This window comes from Microcebus murinus, chromosome 25 (assembly GCF_040939455.1).
Source record: "Microcebus murinus isolate Inina chromosome 25, M.murinus_Inina_mat1.0, whole genome shotgun sequence".
Taxonomy (NCBI): domain Eukaryota; kingdom Metazoa; phylum Chordata; class Mammalia; order Primates; family Cheirogaleidae; genus Microcebus; species Microcebus murinus.
Window position 1 is genome coordinate 25443907 of NC_134128.1, and position 20900 is coordinate 25464806.

The following is a 20900-nucleotide window of genomic DNA, read 5'->3' on the forward strand; positions in this document are numbered from 1 at the left end:
TCCCTTAGAGAAAGGTCCTCACCTGTGGGTGCTCCTCCCTTAGAGAAAGGTCCTCACCTGAGAGTGCTCCTCCCTTAGAGAAAGGTCCTCACCCCTGGGTGCTCCTCCCTTTGAGAAAGGTCCTCACCTGTGGGTGCTCCTCCCTTAGAGAAAGGTCCTCACCTGAGGGTGCTCCTCCCTTAGAGAAAGGTCCTCACCTGAGGGTGCTCCTCCCTTTGAGAAAGGTCCTCACTTGTGGGTGCTCCTCTCTTAGAGAAAGGTCCTCACCTGTGGGTGCTCCTCTCTTAGAGAAAGGTCCTCACCTGTGGGTTCTCCTCCCTTAGAGAAAGGTCCTCACCTGAGGGTGCTCCTCCCTTAGAGAAAGGTCCTCACCTGTGGGTGCTCCTACCTTAGAGAAAGGTCTTCACCTGTTGGTGCTCCTCCCTTAGAGAAAGGTCCTCACCTGAGGGTGTTCCTCCCTTAGAGAAAGGTCCTCACCCACGAGTGCTCCTCCCTTAGAGAAAAGTCCTCACCTGTGGGTGCTCCTCCCTTAGAGGAAGGTCCTCACCCACGAGTGCTCCTCCCTTAGACTCTTGGGCCATGGTCCTCGGGGAAGCAGATCTCACCACTGAGAGCCCTGACTTTGAGCCTTCTGAGCCCCCAAGGCCCCTGAGGCCAGGCCTGGCCAGGTCCCTCTGCACATGGGGCTCTGCAGGGCCCCACCTGTCCCCTCCTGGATCCGATCGCTGCCCACCTGGGCCCCCCCACCCAGCCTCCTGACCCTGCGTGTTACTCAGGAGGCCCACACTCCCTCTCTGCCCCCGGGCCTTTGCACAGCCTCCACTTGAGAAAAGTGGTTCCGGCAGCAAGCTAAGGAGTCGACTGGCAAACACGGCGGACCGGTGAAGACTGCGCAACCCAGGCGAGAGCAGTAGCGGGTGAGGAAGGCATTAGACGCTAGGCGTGGACCCTCCGGAGAGCTGCGTGGCCCATCTGACATGCACGGGGAAGAAGGCGGCACGTCAGGTGGCGGTTCCAGGCCGGCCCCGTGGATGCCATAAACGGGTCACAGGAGCTCAGGAGGCGCCGGTTCCCGCCGGGAGACGCCGCTCCGGTTCTGAGCAGATGGACGCAGAAATCCCACAGGGCAGCCGGGGAAACTGCCCGGCAGGAAGCGAGGAATTCGGCCTCGGGGCCAGGAGAGAGGCAGGGATCAAAGCGTGCGGTGGCCGCCCGCAGAGGGGCTCTGTCCCCAAGCAGGTGACCTCCTGCCGGGTGCTCCAAACTGGGACGCTCTTGCGAGTGGCAGGAAGGGCAGCAAGTGACCACCCCAGACAAGCACGGCTCGCTGAGGCCAGCGGACTGACGCAAGGAGGAGGAGGAAGAGGAGGATGGTGTCACGTGGCCTCCACGAGCCTCCTTCCCCAGAGGAGCAGGAACCGGGGAACATTCTAGAATGCGCAGAGCAGCCACCAGCCCTGCCTGTCTCTGGCAAAGCTGCGGGTCTCCCCAGCCACGCTTTTGGACTTTCCTCCTAATGCCACCACGCTTTCTCTCAAGGGTCCACCTTTCCCCGCCCATCATCTGTCAGGCCTCACACCTGGGGAAGCCCCTGGAACAAAGCAGCTCTGGAGCTGTCATGTCTCAGCTCTTCCCCCGTTTCCAAAAGGGAAACCGAGTCAGCCGGAGCACGGCGCAGGGTCCAGCCCGGACGTCTGCTTGGCAGTCCAGCCTGCGGGGGACACCACGATCGCTGTCCTGTAACCTGCCCCTGACGTGGCCCCGAGTTGGCTCGTGGAGGGGGGTGTCCCGGCTTTGAGGGAAGCCACCTGGGAGGAGAACGAAATGCCCCGGAAACTCAGCCCTCCCAAAAGCACAGATCGCACAAAAGAGCTCCCGTCTCGCCGTGCAGCTGATGGGCGCCGGGCCGCTGCCATGTTTCCCCCAAAATAAGACAGGGTCTTCTATTTATTTTTCCTCAAGAAGACACCCTAGGGCTTATTTTCAGGGCATGTGTTTTTTTTTTTTTTTTTTAAGTACGGTACAACCATCTACATTGATTCAAATAGAGTTGAGTCGTCGTCTTCTGGAACATCATCCTCACTCTCCAAACCCTGAATCCCATCCTGAATGTCTTGTGACTCTGTTTCCTTTAGAACCATTGGCCCCCATCTCTCATGTGGAGCCACAGAGCTCTCACGGGGCGGATGAGAAGGGCTGCTCGTCTTCTTCCCCGCTCCGCGACGACATGCATGGGTCGTGCAGACGCGCTGCGCAGCCACGCCCGTCACTAGGGCTTATTTTCGGGGTGGGGCTTCTATTGCGCAAATGCTTAGAAATCCTGCTGGGGCTTGTTTTATGGGCGGGTCTTATGTTCGGGGAAACACGGTAGTTGACGCCGAGCCGCTTCCTCCGCCTGTAAATCAGAGTCACAGAGTCATGGTTTCACACGCAGCCACCAGCGACTCCCATCGCTGCTGGAAGCCACTGCAACTCCCCCCGGGGATGACGCCCACGAATTTGGGAGCTTTGAGAGGAACTTACAAGCTCTCTATTTCCTTTTAATTAACCAACTCTTTAAAGACACCGTCCCCAAGTACAGTCACATTCCGAGGGACTGGGGTGCGACCTCACCCTGAATTTCCGGGGAGCTCACAGGTTGGTCCGTACAAGGGACGTGTGACCAAACCCTTGCTTTCCCCCACCCCGTCTCTGAAATTGCCGGGAGAGACGCAACACCCTGCGGTCACCGAAACGGATCAAAGCTTCTTGTGCTTTGCAAAACACGGTGCAGACCCGGAATCGCTTGCCAGTTTCCCGAACGCCCCTGCGCCGTTGGTAAGACAGTGAGCTAGCGTGGAAGCAGAGTTTCAGGCCACTTGTTCCCCAAAGGGTGTGCGACCCATGCTCCAAAACGTGAGCTAGTCCTTCCTCCCATCTGAGCCCAGGTTGATGATTTTCTCACGTCCCCGGGGTGCCCCCCCACCTGTCGGTGCAGGTTTGCCTCTGTGCTTAGGCAGAAGCGACGCCCATTCTAGGACTCACCTGTTCGATCAGAAAATATACAGCGAGGAAAAAAAAAGTGGGTCAGGCGTCGGGAAGGCCATCTGCCAGAGTGTGTTTTGGCAGAAGGAGAACATGGGACGGGAACTTATGAAAGAGGCTGAAGTGTCGCAGCCCCGGGGCACCCGCAGGGGTCCGTGGGACCGACTGTCCCCCTTCCCTCCTGGTTACGTAATCGCTCGAGACAGCTGCCCGGCCAACCCGGGAGACTCAGGTGGCCTACAAAAGAGGAAGACAAAAGTACAAACCTCTGCCTCAATTTGTGAAATAAGGGCAGCACCAAAGAGCTCAGTGTATGCATTTTCCAAATAGCCCGCACTCAGGAAATATTTAGCACTTTTTAGGAGGCAGCGCACGAGATCAAACACTCGGATTTTCTAGCTGTTGTCGCTTTTATCGTGTTTATTAAAATGTTGAGCCGATATGTTATGTCACACGAACACGTTTCTCTGATAACTGACACGTGCGCTTATGGGCTAAAAGATTTTTTTAAATGTTTGTCCTACTTGCTAAAAATTGTTTTATAGATTATTTCTAAAGAAAACAGGTTTATATCCCCAAAGTGGGCTCAAAAAACATTACTTTTTCTCTCTCTTTTTCTTTTTTTTGAGACAGAGTCTCACTCTGTTGCCCCAGGCTAGAGTGCCATGGTGTCAGCCTAGCTCACAGCAACCTCCAACTCCTGGGCTCAAGCAATCCTCCTGCCTCAACCTCCTGAGTAGCTGGGACTACAGGCATACGCCCACGCCACCATGCCCGGCTAATTTTTCTATATAGTTTTAATTGTCCAGCTGATTTCTTTTTATTTTTTTTTTTAGTAGAGACAGGGTCTCCCTCTTGCTCAGGCTGGTCTTGAACTCCTGAGCTCAAATGATCCTCCTGCCTCGGCCTCCCAGAGTGCTAGGATGACAGGCGCGAGCCACCGCACCCGGCCTGTTGTGTTTTTATGACAGCCATCCTTATGAGTGGGACGGGGCACCTCACTGTGGCTTTGATTCTAACCTGTCCAGTGGTTAGTGATGCTGAGCATCTTCTCGTGTGCTTATTGGCCACTCGTATGTCTCCCTTGAGTGCATCTTAGATATTCAGGCCCTCTGCCTTAAATCTGAGTTTCAGATAGACAGCGAATAAGGCTTTTTAGTGTATGTGTGCCCACACCTTATCAGAAATGGTCTATACACTAAAAAAAAAACTATCCATTATTTACCTGAAACTCAATTTCAACTGGTCCCGAAGTTTCATTTGATAAATCTTAGCACCACCAGAAAGCAAAAACCTTGATGCATCTAAAACCATCTCTAAACATTCCACAATTTTGCTCAGGTGAGCTCTGAAACAGTCTAGTGTGTTTTTGTGGGTGTTTGGCAGGTAGCCCCGCGTTACTAAAAAAAAAAAGAATTGTAATTTCATTTGAGATCCTCCAGACTGAAGCACTTGAGCTCCACACTCTGTGTAACATTATTGGACTCCCCGTAATGAAATTATAACTCCGGCAAGCGATTTCATGCTCTTGCAAGTAAACTGTGTTGGGCTGTGAGGTTTCAGGACAGCAGATCCTCCTCCTCTGGGCTTATGCTTCTGGTTTGTTAGAAGGAAGAACGGGCAGGCATTTTACGTTTGAGTTATTTATTGTTCTCTTCGTGTGAACGTTACATCGCTGCCCCCGTCCCCACTGGAAAGAACAGCTGTTAACAGACTCCTGGAGGAATTTCAGCGTGAACTCACCTGGCCTCTGGGAAGCTTGGCTAAAGAGAAAACAGACCCAGCCTCAAAAAAAAAAAAAAAAGGCAAGTTTGAGGCCAGGGTTGGCTCGTGCCGGCCAAGGGCACACAAAACCACCTGCTAGCGATTTCAAGAGACATCACTCTTAGGTCGTGGCACACAGTGCCAAGACTGGAGCACCATGTGGACAGTTGTCTTCTTCATGACACCTCCCATGAAGTGATTCCTTCATGACACCTTTGGAGACAGAGTCTCACTCTGTTGCCCGGGCTAGAGTGCCGTGCGTGGCGTCAGCCTAGCTCACAGCAACCTCAGACTCCTGGGCTCAAGCGATCCTCCTGCCTCAGCCTCCCGAGTAGCTGGGGCTACAGGCATGCGCTGCCATGCCCGGCTAGTTTTTTCTATATAGTTTTTTAGTTGTCACCTGCAATTCCATCTCTACCTGCTGAGAATCCTACCCTCAAGTGTGGACGGCGGCAGGAGGAGACGGAAGTCACCGGAGGAGCAAAGTGGCCAGTCCCAGGGTCAGGGGCGCTCTGGGCCACTTAGACCACGGGAGAACTCGGAAATGCCTCCGCCACATCCTGTCCACCGTGCATGAGTAACGGGGACATTCCCTGCCGTGGCTTTCTAGAAAGCGTGGTCAAGGTTCATAGTGCAACGTAACAAATTGTGCAGACTTGAGGGACTGAAATACAGAGCCGGAGGGCGGGGGGGAGGGACTCTGTGTGCCATGAATCCGGAAGGACCCCCTTCCCCAGTGGGAGTAGGTTCTGTATACGGACAAAACTCCTAACTTCCGTGGTTTGATTTCGGCCATGGAAATCTCTAGCACAAGGAGTTTTACTTTGGGTGCTCCTTTATTAGTCGCTTTTCATTTCTCCCAATAATTATCTCCAACCTATATAATTACTTAACCTCTCTATTTAATAAATAAATGAGCCTAGAGAGGTGGCTCATGCCTGTCATCCTAGCACACTGGGAGGTCAAGGTGGGAGGATCGTTTGAGCTCGGGAGTTCGAGACCAGCCTGAGCAAGAGCGAGACCCCGTCTTTACTACAAAAATAGAAATTGGCTGGACAACTAAAAAAATGTGTGTATATATATATATATATATAAATTATCCGGGCATGGTGGTGCATGCCTGTAGTCCCAGCTACTTGGGAGGCTGAGGCAGCAGGATTGCTTGAGCCCAGGAGTTGGAGGTTGCTGTGAGCTAGGCTGATGCCATGGCACTCACTCTAGCCCGGGAGGCAGAGTGGGACTCTGTCTCAAAAAAAAAAAAGACGGAAGCAGAATGAAGTGTCTGAAACCAAACTAACCTTTCCATCTCCCTCGTCAGCCCTGGGTGATGAGAACATATGAAACTGCAGAGTTTGTCTGCAACTCAATGTGCGTCTACTGTTCTCTCCTCTGCAGACAAAGTGAGCGTCTTGTCCACCTTCCTGGCTCCCTTCAAGTACCTCAGTCCCAGCACCGCGAACACGGAGGATGAAGACACCCTGAGTAAGCATCTCCCCGTCCCCGAACAACAGGAGTCCCTGCTCCACATGTGTGGGGGTGTCTCTCACTGTCCCCAAAACTGAGACCGCCGGGGACATGGGGCAGGGCCTGGCTGGCCGTCCCTGGAGCAGGAAGATCTGCCCCCACCCCAGCCTCCAGACTCCCATCCTCACCTGCAATCCCATCCCCACCAGGAATAAAATTCTCACCTGCAATCCCATTCCCACCAGGAATAAAATTCTCACCTGCTATCCCATCCCCACCTACAATCCCATCCCCACCTGGACTCCCATCCCCACCTGGACCCCCATCCCTACCTGGACCCCCATCCTGACCTGCAATCCCATCCCCACCTGGACCCCCATTCCCACCTGCAATCCCATCCCCACCTGGACTCCCATCCCCACCTACAATCCCATCCCCACAGACAATCCCATCCCCACCTGGACTCTCATCCCCACCTGGACTCCCATCCTCACCTGGACCCCCATCCCCACCTGGACCCCCATCCTCAACTGGAATCCCATCTTCACCTGGAATCCCATCCCTACCTGGACTCCCTTCCTCACCTGGACTCCCATTCCCACCTGCAATCCCATCCCCACCTGGACTCCCATCCCCACCTACAATCCCATCCCCACGGACAATCCCATCCCCACCTGGACTCTCATCCCCACCTGGACTCCCATCCCCACCTGGACCCCCATCCCCACCTGGACTCCCATCCCCACCTGCAATCCCATCCCCACCTGGACCCCCATTCCCACCTCTAATCCCATCCCCACCTGGACTCCCATCCCCACCTACAATCCCATCCCCATAGACAATCCCATCCCCACCTGTAATCCCATCCCCACCTGGACTCCCATCCCCACCTGGACCCCCATCCCCACCTGGACTCCCATCCTCAACTGGAATCCCATCCCCACCTGGAATCCCATCCCCACCTGGACTCCCTTCCTCACCTGGACTCCCATCCCCACCTGAAATCCCATCCTCACCTGGACTCCCATCCCCACCTGAACTCCCATCCCCACCTGCAAACCCATCCCCACCTGGACCCCCATCCCCACCTGGACCCCCATCCCCACCTGGATCCCCATCCCCACCTGGACTCCCATCCTCACCTGGACTCCCATCCTCACCTGGACTCCCATCCTCACCTGGACTCCCATCCTCACCTGGAATCTCATCCCCACCTGGACACCCATCCCCACCTGGACTCCCATCCTCACCTGGACTCCCATACCCACCTGGACTCCCATCCCCACCTGGACTCCCATCCTCACCTGGACTCCCATCCTCACCTGGAATCCCATCCCCATCTGGACTCCCATCCCCACCTGGACTCCCATCCCCACCTGGACTCCCATCCTCACCTGCAATCCCACCCCCACCTGCAATCTGGAGGTCTCTGCACCTGCTGTATCCACTTCTCCCTGACTCCTGTGACGATGGGGCCAGCTCCAGGGGCCGTGCATGGTGGGTCTTTGAAGGGGGCACCTTCTCTGCTGCCCAGTTGGACATGTGGCCCTGCCCGTGTGCCCCACAGACCCCAGAATCCTGCTGTCCCCCCCAGACCCCAACCCAGGCCTCCCAGCCTGCCTCCCGCCCACCCTCCCAGACCCTCGGCCCGTGCCCTTGGAGAGCCAGGCTGCCTCCCTTCCTCCGGGCCCCGAGCCCTGTCTCCAGCAGAGCAAGGGCTGCCCGGCAGCAGAACAACCTTCACCAGGAACAATATTATCTCTTCAAATGTAGCGTGGCGCGTCGGATGGCTGGCTCCCCAGCTCCCGTCTGACCCGAAGACACGCGGTGTCATTATTAGCGGTGCGTGCAGTCCCAATGATGCCGGCCGCGGGGCAGCCGGGCATGCAGAACGACCAGGCAGAGGGCGCAGCCAGCCAGGGAGCCGGTGGCGGGGGTGGGGGGGGATGAGGAGGACGCGGATGGGCACACCGGCAGGCACGGGCCCCCCACTCGTGACCGCAGGGGAGGCAGTGAGACCCCGCCAGGCGCCCGACCTCCACCTGGTCCCCCCAATCTTGGGGCGACGAGGGCGAACCTAATACATCCAGAGAAGAGCACCGTGCACTCGGAAAACAGAAGTTTAGCCACAGCCACGACAGCCTAAAATGTTGCTCTTGCTCCCCCAGATTTGATTCTTTTTACGCGTTGACAATTTTTGCCAAACCTTTTGTCAAACAAGATCCTGTACTGGTGGGCTCGGGAGACAGTCGCGTACGGAGAGGCAGAAAGGAACAATTTCACCCGAGTCCTCACCGTGACGGGAGACATTGGGGACGGAATTCGGTGCAGCAGGAGGGATCCTGTTGCTCTGAGATCCGACCGGGGCCACTGGATACCCCGGCTGCAGTGACCATCACCCCGGCCATCCTGCCCAGCCCCTGTCCCCCCGTGGGGACATGGTAAGAAATCACGGGGCACCAGGCAAATTTCTAAGCCATTGGGTGTGGGGGTTTGGGCTACGCTGTTTTTTTGTTGTTGTTTTTTTTTTTACTTTGCCTTTGAGTGCAATTTGGAAAATCACACGGTTAACGTGACCCACCCGCTCTCGTCCTGAGACACTCTGAACAGCAGAGCCCAGAGCTGAGCCGACGCCCGGACGTGCACACGGCTGACACAGACGCTGTGCTCCGTGCCCTCTCTTGGCCAGGCGAGTGTTCCCACGGAAACAGACCGTGAATGAGTGTCACGCACCTGTGACTTGCAAAGCCCTCGGATTCACGCTTTTGAACAAAAGGACGTCCCTAAACCTAATATTTCTTCGGAAGCAGGCTGCTGGAGAAAGCAATACCAGCGAGAGCTGCCTCGCCATTCAGAAAAGCAAACTCGTGAGAAGGGGAGACCTCGGCACACGGCAGGACCCGTGGGGGGGACTTCCGCGGGGGAGCGTCCAGATGGCGGTGGCAAGTCGTGGCCGCCAGGGACCGGAGCACCTCGAGCTGGCAACCCTGAAAAGAACATCCTCGAATGTCAGGATGCCTCTCGCAGGTGCCTGAGAAATGGTGCGTTTCCGCTGTTCTCCAACAGTAAGTCTCGGGCCGAGGGTGGGGAGCACATTGACCACCGGCCTCGTCTCACCTGCCTGGGTTCCAACCTGCAGGAGGGGACCATGTCCATGAGTCAGTCCAGCCAGGCACTCAACCCACACCTTCAAGCTGTGCAGGTCACCTCAGTTTCCACTTGTGTAACAAAAAAGTACCATTCGCACCGGAGCAGAGCCTCCAGTCCCCAACGACAGGTGCATGTCCTCACCCAGCCGGCCTCAGCTCACGGATACAGCACACACGGGACAGACTCTGGGCTCAGCCTCCTCTCCTCCTCCAGGGAGCCCAGAGAAGGGCGTTACTGTACGGTGGCCATGGAAACGAAGGAACTGGTCAGTTTCCCCAAAATCACCTCTCCAGAGACAGCACAGATGAGGGGACTCAGTTTCCCGAGACTCGATGGCATCTCGACAATGCACAGCCCACGGTCACCTCAGCACACCAGCGTCTCTGCACGTCTTCGAGGCCCAATTTACTCGCCTGGAAATGGTGACCCTGACACCCACGCCCAGGGCTGACTGAAGGAACGAGAAACGGCAAAGCCCAAGTTCTCGGGGAGGTGGGTCGGGGTGGGGTGCCCAGGGCTCTGCTCCTCACCGTAAATCCTCAGAGTGTTCTGCAGGCAACCTGAGCGTCCACCTTCCGGAAGCACGTTCTACGGCAAAGGGTGCCAGGGACCCGGCAGGCCACGTGGCCGTCCACGGCTGACTGTTTCCAAAAGGAGCAGCTTTGCCAGAAAAACAGCAGCCCAAGACGTCCAGTCCAGAAAAATTAAATTATCATTAAATGCACTAATCACCCGGTGATTAATAGTAAATGATGATCATTGCATGCAGGAGAAATAAAGTATCACAGACACGGATGCAGCCACCCCCAGCCCTCCCCCCTCCTCCCTCCTGCCCTCCCAGGAGAAGGTGGGCTGTGTTTTTATCACACACGCATGTGCACCTCGACCACATACTTGTGATCGCAGGAATAATATGCGATGTCGGCGTTCATAATTTATATTAAAGATAATCGGACTCCATGGGTTATTTTGCAAGTTGATTTCATTATCTGACATTATATTTCTGAGGTTTGTCTACGTTGAGGCGCACACATACAGCCCACTAGGTGCAACTGGCTATACAGTATTCCATAGTATGACGCTATCACAATTCATCTACTATTCCTCCAACCACGGGAACATAGGCACTTCCTAAGTTTCCGATTTTGCAAAAATGTGTCTCGAGGAACATCTTTCTCCGTCTGTGCTTCTGCGTGTGGTGGTTACTCTAGGGTGGGTTTCTTTTTTTCTTACTGGGCACTCCCAAAATGCTTTCCAGAGGAAGGGCCCTAAGGTTCATCGACACCCATCTGTGGGTGCATATCCTTAAAACACGTCGACATTGCTGGTTTTTAAAAAAAAAATGCTTGCTGGCCAGGTGCGGTGGCTCACGCCTGTCATCCCAGCACTCTGGGAGGCCGAGGAGGGAGGACAGGTAGAGGTCAGGAGTTCAAAACCAGCCTGAGCAAGAGCGAGACCCCGTCTCTACTAAAAATAGAAAGAAATTAATTGGCCAACTAAATATATACAGAAAAAATCAGCCAGGCATGGTGGCGCATGCCTGTAGTCCCAGCTACTCAGGAGGCTGAGGCAGGAGGATGGTTTGAGCCCAGGAGTTGGAAGTTACTGTGAGCTAGGCTGATGCCACGGCACTCTAGCCCGGGCAACAGAGTGAGATTCTGTCTCAAAAAAAAAAAAAAAAAAAAAAAAGAAGCATAACCCGCAGAGCTGCCACCTCTCCGAACTGGGGTGGGGGAATTGGGCACTCACCTGGACGGTCCCCCAGCAGTGGGAAGGCCCCAGTACATGGGAGGGACACAGACCACCCCCAGAGCAGGAAAGCCCTCTGTGACCTTTAACATTGCCCAAAACTGATAGGAAGAAAGAGGCACCTGTCTGGTTCTGGGGCGGCACTGGCAGAGGGTTACAGGGTTGGGTGACAGCACAGCCCACACTCAGCAGAGGCAGGGCACAGCAGGACCTTGTCACCCACGGCCACTTCCTCCCAGCATGGTGCTCCAGGACTTGTCCCTCCTCCTCCCGGGCAGCCAGGGGTCCTCCCCTGAGCGCGCACAGAGGCCAGGGCGGTTTCACAGGCCTGGGCTGTGGCGCGCAAGGGCTCTTGAGTGTTTTTCCAGCTGCGCCTCCTCCCATCCTAGCGAGTGTCTGTCGTTAGAACCGGCCTGCCAGTGCCCCGGAGTCATGACGAATCTGTTCTCACCTCCAGGTACCAGCAGCGCGGAGGTGAAGGAGAACCGGAACGTGGGCAACCTGGGCGCTCGGCCGCTGCCCGCCGGGGACCGAGCGCCGGGCGCGAAACGGAAGCGGCCGCTGGAGGACGGGAACGGGGCCCACGTCTGCAAGCTGCAGCTGCTCTGGAGGAAGCTGTCGTGGTCCGTGACGCCCAAGAACGCGCTGGTGCAGCTGCACGAGCTGAAGCCCGGCCTGCAGTACCGGACGGTGTCGCAGACGGGCCCGGTGCACGCCCCGGTCTTCGCGGTGGCCGTGGAGGTGAACGGGCTCACCTTCGAGGGCACCGGCCCCACCAAGAAGAAGGCCAAGATGCGCGCGGCCGAGCTGGCGCTCAAGTCCTTCGTGCAGTTCCCCAACGCCTGCCAGGCGCACCTGGCCATGGGCGCTCAGAGCCCCAGCACGGACTTCACCTCCGACCAGGCCGACTTCCCGGACACGCTCTTCAAGGAGTTCGAGCCGTCGGCGCCGCGCCAGGGCCTGCCCGGTGGCCGCCCGGGGGACGCGGAGCGGCTGTCGTCGGCCTACCGGCGCGGGCGGCTGCTGTGCCGCGCGCTGGACCTCGTGGGCCCCGCGCCCGGCCCCGCCGGCGAGCGCAACCCGGTGGTGCTGCTGAACCAGCTCCGCGCCGGCCTGCGCTACGTGTGCCTGGCGGAGCCGGCGCAGCCGCGCGCGCGCAGCTTCGTCATGGCCGTGAGCGTGGACGGCCGGACGTTCGAGGGCTCGGGGCGCAGCAAGAAGGTGGCCAAGGGCCAGGCGGCGAAGGCCGCGCTGCAGGCGCTCTTCGACATCCGGCTGCCCGGCCACCCCGCCAGCAGGAGTAAAAGTCACCTCTTGCCGCAGGTGAGAAATCTCGGGTAGCCGCCGGCCAGGCAGGACGCGGACGGATCCGGGGAGCCAGGTGTTGCTCGCGCGCCGAGGGGGGCCGAAGGGGACCGGGCGGGCCCTTCCTCCGCGGTGCCGGGCGCCTCTGACCCTAACCCTGCGGTCCTGAAAGGGCCTTTCCCTTCCCTACTGCCAGCGACGCCCAGGCCCTCTGGACAGAGGACGGTGCCCACGCTCCGGCCTAGCAGAGGGCACGGGGAGGTCGCGGCACGGTGGCGACGCAGCGGCGGCGCCACGCGCCCGGGAGGACAGCAGTGAGCGGGCGCGGTGCGGGCTCCCCGGGCCAGGCCCCAGAGTCCGCGCTCCCGCTGGGTGCCCGATTGGGCCGAGGGTCCCGCTGGGGATACAGAAGAAGGCTAAGCGGGTGGGAATCATCGCAGGCCCCGGTCCAGGTCCCGGAGAAACGTGCGCGCCGGAGGCGAAGGGCAGGGACAGTTAGGGGCAGGGCTCCCCTCCTTGGGCGCGGCCGTCCGTCCCCTCTGTGAGCGCAGCTGCGGGTCCCGCCTTCTTGCCCGAGTTCGCCTTCGCCTGCGCAGGAAACGAGTGTTAGCGTCGCCTGTGTGTAACACAACCCTATCCCACCGAGTCTTGTCGTTGCTTATTCGTGCGGATTATCTTTTCTCTTAGCATTTTGGGAATTGTTTGTGGGGCATCGCTCATGTAGTAGATACATAAAATTATCTTTATTCATAAATTATCTTTATTCATTATCTTTATTTGAATTATCTTTATTCATTTTGGCATCAATCAAAAAAAACATTTGCCGCTGGGGCGTGGTGGCTCACCCCTGTAATCCCAGCACTCTGGGAGGCTGAGGAGGGTGGATCGTTTGAGCTCAGGAGTTCCAGACCAGCCTGAGCAAGAGCAAGACCCCCATCTCTACCGAAAATAGAAAGAAATTAATTGGACAACTAAAAACACATATAGAAAAAATTAGCCGGGCATGGTGGCACATGCCTGTAGTCCCAGCTGCTCAGGAGGCTGAGGCAGGAGGATCGCTTGAGCCCAGGAGTTGGAGGTTGCTGTGAGCTGAACTGACGCCATAGCACTCTGGCTCAAAAAAAAAAACAGAAAATTTTTTTGCACAGCCGAAAAGCACTCATCCTGGTGTGGGATTCCTGGTGAGTGATCGTGAGCAATTGCTGCGATCATTACCATGACCTTACATAGCAACACCTAGAACAGATTCCGTCATTTCGCCTGGGGAGACCCTAGATCTTGAAGAACGCAGGTTCCGATGCACCTGGCTGCCACCCAAGCAGCGGCAGAGTGACAGGCCTCACCTTGGGTCAAGGCCGGGCTTGAGGTGCATCTATTCACCTGTCTGCTGTGTCCACCCAGCTCCCGGGGGCTCAGTGTAGACAGCAGCAGCCCCCGGGGCCGGGCTGGTGCCGGAGACCACGGTGCTCGGGGCTCCTGGGCCGCCTCCTCTCCCGGTCTCTTCCCTCCATCCTCGAGCTCATTTTCAAGAATGTATTGAACACCCGGTCGTTCTAAGGAGTGCATGGGGGATGTTTAGACCACAGATCTCCATCCGTTTGGCCTTTCAACTTACCCTGGGATACACACCCCATCCCAGCAGGCGGGCCGGGAAGGCAAGCACAACTGCCTCTGCCTCCCTGAGCTCTTCCCACCAGGACGGTCTGGCCCCTGCTTTCTCTTTCTTATGCCTCTGTCTTATTTATTTTCCCCTCTTTCTCCTTTTTTTTCTGTTTCTCCACTGCCGTGTTTCCCCGAAAATAAGACCTACCCATAAAATAGGCCCCAGCAGGGTTTCTAAGCATGTGTGCAATAGAAGCCCCACCTCGAAAATAAGCCCTAGTGACGGGCGTGGCTGCGCAGCGCATCTGCACAACCCATGCATGTCGTCGCGGAGCGGGAAAGGAGACAAGCAGCCCTTCTCTTCTGCCCCACGAGAGCTCTAGTGCTCGACAAGAGAGACTGAGGCCAATGGTTCTAAAAGAAATAGAGTCCCAAGACATTCCAGATGGAATTCGGGGTTTGGAGAGTGATGAGGATGTTCCAGAAGACGACGACTTAACTCTATTTGAATCCATGTAGATGGTTGTACCGTACTTAAAAAAAAAAAAACACATGCCCTAAAAATAAGCCCTAGGGTGTCTTCTTGAGGAAATATAAATATAAGACCCTGTCTTATTTTCGGGGAAACCCGGTATCTGTAGCCGAAATGTGCCTTGGAAGCCACTTTATCCCTAACCTGAAGGGGGGGGGGGCATGCGCCCTCCTGAGGCTGCCCCAACCTTGGCCACGACCTTGGGCAGGGCCTGGGCTGGCTGGCGTCTCCCGGGCCTGCTCTGGGAAGTCCCCAGGGGGGGAGATCCTGTGGGTGCCCCCCGGCCCCCATCACCGTCACCGTTTCCACCCATCCCGCCTGGTGCTGCTCCCCGGGGGTGGTCAGCAATCTCAGTCGGGGCCTGACTCTGCCCTGCCCAGCAAGGAACTCCTTCTGCTCCTGCCTCTCTGCTGCCTCCCAGCCTTCTAGACTTGACGGATGTCGGTGGATTCCGGCCGGATGCCTTCTCTTTCACGTTGCTGCCAACCCTAGGCGCCCAGGACGGAGCGGCCAGGCAGCACTGCCGACCACCCAGTAATAGTCATTTGACCCCGGAACGCGGCTCGTCCGTTACAGCCGCGGCTGCTGAGCTATTTTTCTCTGACAGTCCCTAACCACCGCGACCGGGTGACGGAGGCGCAGAGCAGCCGGGGCTCGAGGGCCATTTGTCACGGCGGCTGGCTGCCACTCGGAGACTTGGGGGCAGAGTCCCAGGTTCTGCCCTGCATAGGGTGGACCCACCTTGCAGAACAATAGTCCCAAGTCTGGTTCTAAGATCCATCCACATGTAGTTTTGATAGATGCCAACCAAGATGCTGCATTTATTTTGTTTGTTTGTTTTTAGTTACCCTCCCCGGCCCTGTGCCACGGGCACCCCACGCTGGGCGTGGCTGCAATGAGACAACGGGGCTCCAGCCCAGGCGCCATCAGCACTTTGTTAAATTCAAATCCTGCTTTGCAGGTGATCTCGATTCAGAGAGAGAAAAAAAAAATCAAAAGAAAAGATGTCAAGGGCTGGGCGATGTGGCTCACGCCTGTCATCCCAGCACTCTGGGAGGCCGACGCAGGCAGATCACTCAAAGTCAGGAGTTCGAAACCAGCCTGAGCAAGAGCGAGACCCCCGTCTCTACTATAAATAGAAAGAAATTAATTGGCCAACTAATATATATGGAAAAAATTAGCCGGGTGTGGTGGCGCATGCCTGTAGTCCCAGCTACTCGGGAGGCTGAGGCAGAAGGATCGCTTGAGCCCAGGAGTTTGAGGTTGCTGTGAGCTAGGCTGACGCCACAGCACGCACTCTAGCCCGGGCAACAGAGTCACACTCTGTCTCAAAATAAATAAATAAATAAAAATAAAATAAATAAAAGATGACAGAATCACAAAACCTACCTCTCTCTGCAGCTACCATTTCCCACCCCTGGTATGAAAACAGATTCGTAAAAGTATAACTTCAACCACTAAGGCATGTTTTTTTTTTTGTTTTTTCAGCATTTAGAAATGAAAGCTATTTAGAAAAGAGAATAAAGTGCTCTGGTAAAAGGAAAGTAGAATCTTTGTTATGATGCAAAAAAAAAAAAAAAAAAAAAGCCTTTCATTGTGATTCAGCCTTGTGAGGGAGGAGTCCCTTGCTTTTGCATTGGCGTGAAGGTCTCTGTCCACCCTCGGGGCAGGCAGGGTGGAGGGACGGTGGCATCTCCGGGCATCGCCAGGCCCTGGGGACAGGTGTTTGAAGTGGGAGCTGTCAGTTTGGAATGGGAATGTGCAGTGTTAAAACATAAAATGTGTCTGTAAGGTCCCTCCGAGAAGGAGCCTGGATCCTGGGCTTCTACCACCCGAAATAGACCCGGACTTCACATTCTCACTGAGCGGGTCTCGACTGCTGACGGAACGAGCGTGTCTCCCTCCTGTTAGACACCTCGGTGGCCTTTCACCCACAGCTGTGCACCCCAGAGTCCCCGTAGACAGAGGAAACCCTGAGGACGCTGCAGAGCCTGTCCTCTGCACCCACGCTAAGAATTTACAAAACAGAATCCATGCAGGAAAAATTGAAAATTGTGTTCAGTTTTTCTTAATGGCTTTAATGGGTTCAGGCAACGAGTCAAGATGAACCCGCTTCTTTGACGCACAGAGCAAAGTTCAGGGTGATCTCTCTCCTTCCCTCCCTCCCTTCCTTCATCTCTATCCCTCCCCACCCCCCTCACACACACACACACACACACACGCTATTTGTGCATGATGCACATATACATGTGTGTGTACATGGATCTGAACTAGAAAGATTTATACTCACAAGGGGTTTATGCAAAGGTAGAAAAAAACGTTGCTTGTTCTTCTCACCCGTTTCAGAGACTCACCGAAAGCTGTTCTCTTCGGCACGTTACTAAACCCCTCTGTGGCTCAGTTTTCTCATTGTTCTGAGGATTATGTATCTACAGCAATAGCCTAAGTGCTCGGTGGTCACTGGTCATTATTCGCATTGTTGTCATTGTCATTATGCCACAATTAGAGGTTCAATTCCTTGAGATATCCTCTGCCCCTCTGCCGGCACCAAAGTATGTTAAATGCAAACAAAAGGCAGCAGGACCCGTGTCACCCCCATTCTGGGGAAAAAGCGTGTTCTAGATAAAGAAGGAGACATTTGCTTGGGATTCACGGGCTCTTTGCAAGGGGCTTGCTGGATAAAATGCAGCAACACACTGACATAAAATAAGTAGTTGGTGTTTATTTGAAATTCAAATGTAACTGGATGTTCTGTGGTTTTATTTGCTAAAACGTCAGGCAAGCCTTCCTTGTGGTGAAAAGTGAGAGGAGGTCAGGATGCCAGGACAGGGGCTCTGCACAGGGAGGAGAAGTTGGCACCGACTGTATGCAGCTTTGCTCAGCGACCCCACGGCGCACAGACTGTTAAGGGTCAGGGGTCAGTGCGCTAGTGGCTGGGACTTCTCTCTCCCCATGCAGATACCAGCCTCTCTGGCAGACGCCAGTTGTTCAGTCTCCTTTGCTTTGTAAATAAACCTGGTGGAGGAAGATCCGCATGGTTCTTTATGTGGAAGCAGATTAGGAATCGAGATATCCTGGATTCTGACAGGGGTCCTCAAACTACGGCCCGAGGGCCACATGAGGCCCCGAGGACATTTATCCGGCCCACAGGGTATTTTTGCCCCCGCTGCTGCCTGTCCTGCTTAGCAGCCGATTCGTCCCGGGCCCACAGGGCGCATGTGTGGAATGTGCACCGCGCTCTCCAACAGCCCTTCAACGGCCTGAGGGACAGCGGACTGGCCCCCTATTTAAAAAGTTTGAGGGCCGGGTGGTGGCTCACGCCTGTAATCCTAGCACTCTGGGAGGCCAAGGCGGGAGGATTGCTTGAGCTCAGGAGTTTGAAACCAGCCTGAGCAAGAGCGAGACCCCGTCTCTACTATAAATAGGAAGAAATTAATTGGCCAACTACTATATATATATATAATTAGCCGGGCATGGTGGCACATGCTTGTAGTCCCAGCTACTCGGGAGGCTGAAGCAAGAGGATGGCTTGAGCCCAGGAGTCTGAGGTTGCTGTGAGCGAGGCTGACGCCATGGCACTCACTCTAGCCTGGGCAACAAGCGAGACTCTGTCTCAAAAAAAAAAAAAAAGTTGAGGACCCCTGTGAACCTTTGTCCGTGTGCTGCTGTGAACTCTTTTATTCATCTGTGCTGACAGTGACATTGTCTAGAGAAGGGACTCTAAGGTGGCCCTGCCCCACCCCCAACCATTCCTGCAGACTTGGGTCACCCCTGATCATCCCTCCAAGGACAAGCATCAAAACCTCCCAGGTTAGGCTGGGCACTGTGGCTCATGCCTGTAGTCCCAGCACTCTGGAAAGCCGAGGCAGGAGGATCATTTGAGCTCAGGAGTTCAAGACCAGCCTGAGCAAGAGCAAGACCCCATCTCTACTAAAAAAAAAAAAAAAAAAAAAAAAAAAACTAGAAAGAAATTAGCTGAACAACTAAAAAATAGAGAGAGAGAAAAAATTAGCAGGGCATGGTGGCGCATGCCTGTAGTCCCAGCTGCTTGGGAGGCTGAGGCAGGAGGATTGCTTGAGCCCAGGAGTTGGAGGTTGCTGTGAGCTAGGCTGGTACCACAGCCCTGTAGCCCAGGCAACAGAGTGAGAGAAAGAAAGAAAGAGAGAGGGAGAGAGATAGAAAGGGAGAGAGGGAGGGTGGGAGGAAGAGAGAGAGAGACAGAGAAAGAGAGAAAGAGAAGAAAGAAAGGCAAACCTCCCAGGTTGGATAAGTGCCCTGGGAAGCTTCAATCACTGGGGACAAGCTAGACCTCACCAAAGCTGGGACACCCCAGGTTCTGGTAACTGGATGTCGTTAGAGTCTGTGCAAAGTTCTGTCATTTGCCACCCACACACCCTGAGCAGTTCTGTTCTCTGCGGAGGCCTCTGAGTACAGCCCTGCAGCAACCGGGTCCTGGATGCTCTTCCCTCCCGGGACGCTTACCTGCCTCTCGGAAGGTTCTTCTCCTGTGCTGTGATTGCTTCACCCACTTTGATGAAGCTGGATTTATTCAAGGAGTTTTCTTCCTTTCAACACCCCGCCTTCTGGGTGTTGTGGCCACACACACCATCTGTGGTCCACGCAGAAGGGCAGGTGGCCCTTTGCAGAAGGAAAAGCACCCACCTGCAGCTCCATTCATCCCTGAACAGTGCTGGCCCTTCCTCAAATCCCATTTCCGTAGAAGAGACACAGATGGCCATGACGACAGTGAGAGGTAACTTCGTTGCCATTGACAGCAAAAACTTTTTTAGAAAACCTCTCCTTAGTGGGACATTGATGGCTTTGTAGATGCTGAGTAATACATTTATACAATGTATATACAATGTGTGCTATGTGTTGATACACTTATGCAAAGTATATACAATGTATTCTGTGTGTTTCTACAAGAGACACTTATGCAAAGTATATACAATGTATTCTGTGTGTTTCTACGAGAGACACTTACGCAAAGTATATACAATGTAATCTGTATGTTTCTATGAGAGACACTTATACAAAGTATATACAATGTATTCTGTGTGTTTCTACAAGAGACACTTATGCAAAGTATATACAATGTATTCTGTGTGTTTCTACGAGAGACACTTATACAAAGTATATACAATGTATTCTGTGTGTTTCTATGAGAGACACTTATGCAAAGTATGTACAATGTATTCTGTGTGTTTCTACGAGAGACACTTATGCAAAGTATATACAATGTATTCTGTGTGTTTCTATGAGAGACACTTATACAAAGTATATACAATGTATTCTGTGTGTTTCTACGAGATACACTTATACAAAGTATATACAATGTATTCTGTGTGTTTCTATGAGAGACACTTATGCAAAGTATGTACAATGTATTCTGTGTGTTTCTACGAGAGACACTTATGCAAAGTATATACAATGTATTCTGTGTGTTTCTATGAGAGACACTTATACAAAGTATATACAATGTATTCTGTGTGTTTCTACGAGATACACTTATACAAAGTATATACAATGTATTCTGTGTGTTTCTATGAGAGACACTTATGCAAAGTATATACAATGTATTCTGTGTGTTTCTACGAGAGACACTTACACAAAGTATATACAATGTATTCTCTGTGTTTCTACGAGAGACACTTACGCAAAGTATATACAATGTATTCTGTGTGTTTCTACGAGAGACACTTATGCAAAGTATATACAATGTATTCTGTGTGTTTATATAAGATACACGTATACAAAGCATACAATGTATGCTATGTGTACATTTATACAATGTATATGCAATGTATATCTGTGGCGCTTATTCCAGGCGCCGGCTGTGGAAGCGCCATTGGTTAGCAGGTGTGCCTGGTCTGATGCAGTGATGGGAGGGGAGAGGCTCTTCTCATCCCATCTCTGGGGTGAAGTGCGGGGGCCTGGCCACGAGGGGAGGGGCCTGGCCGAGAAGGTATCGAGGCCTTAGTGCTGGCTATCTCCAGTGTCCAGGGGATGTCAGGCAGGCCGAGGGAACCAGGCCACCCAGCTAGACGCCTGCCACTCAAACCAGTCCAAAGTTTAAACTAAGCGTGTGTTTTTGGCTGCAGTTGAAACAGCTGTGCTGTTGGAGTTTGTAGAGTCTAAATCCCAGGTGAAAGGCACTGTGGGTGTTCTGCCTTTCTTGATACTTGGTTATTTGGTCCAAAAATTTATTTTGGAGGCAGGACAAACACACACACACACACACACCTGTACCACAGGCTTATAAACATGTAGTATCTGGACCTCGTTTACATTTCTCTCCTAGTAATTAACT

General features: G+C 54.2%; 1 protein-coding gene across 1 annotated transcript in view; it reads left to right on the top strand.

The window, feature by feature from the left end:
• The window catches only part of ADARB2 (adenosine deaminase RNA specific B2 (inactive)), a 260438-nt gene that overhangs the window by 182369 nt on the left and 57169 nt on the right, over positions 1-20900 (top strand). The window contains exons 2-3 of the mRNA XM_075997510.1: positions 6184-6270; positions 11609-12474. Coding sequence (XP_075853625.1) covers positions 6184-6270; positions 11609-12474 — 953 coding nt within the window. The remainder of the gene's footprint in view (positions 1-6183; positions 6271-11608; positions 12475-20900) is intronic.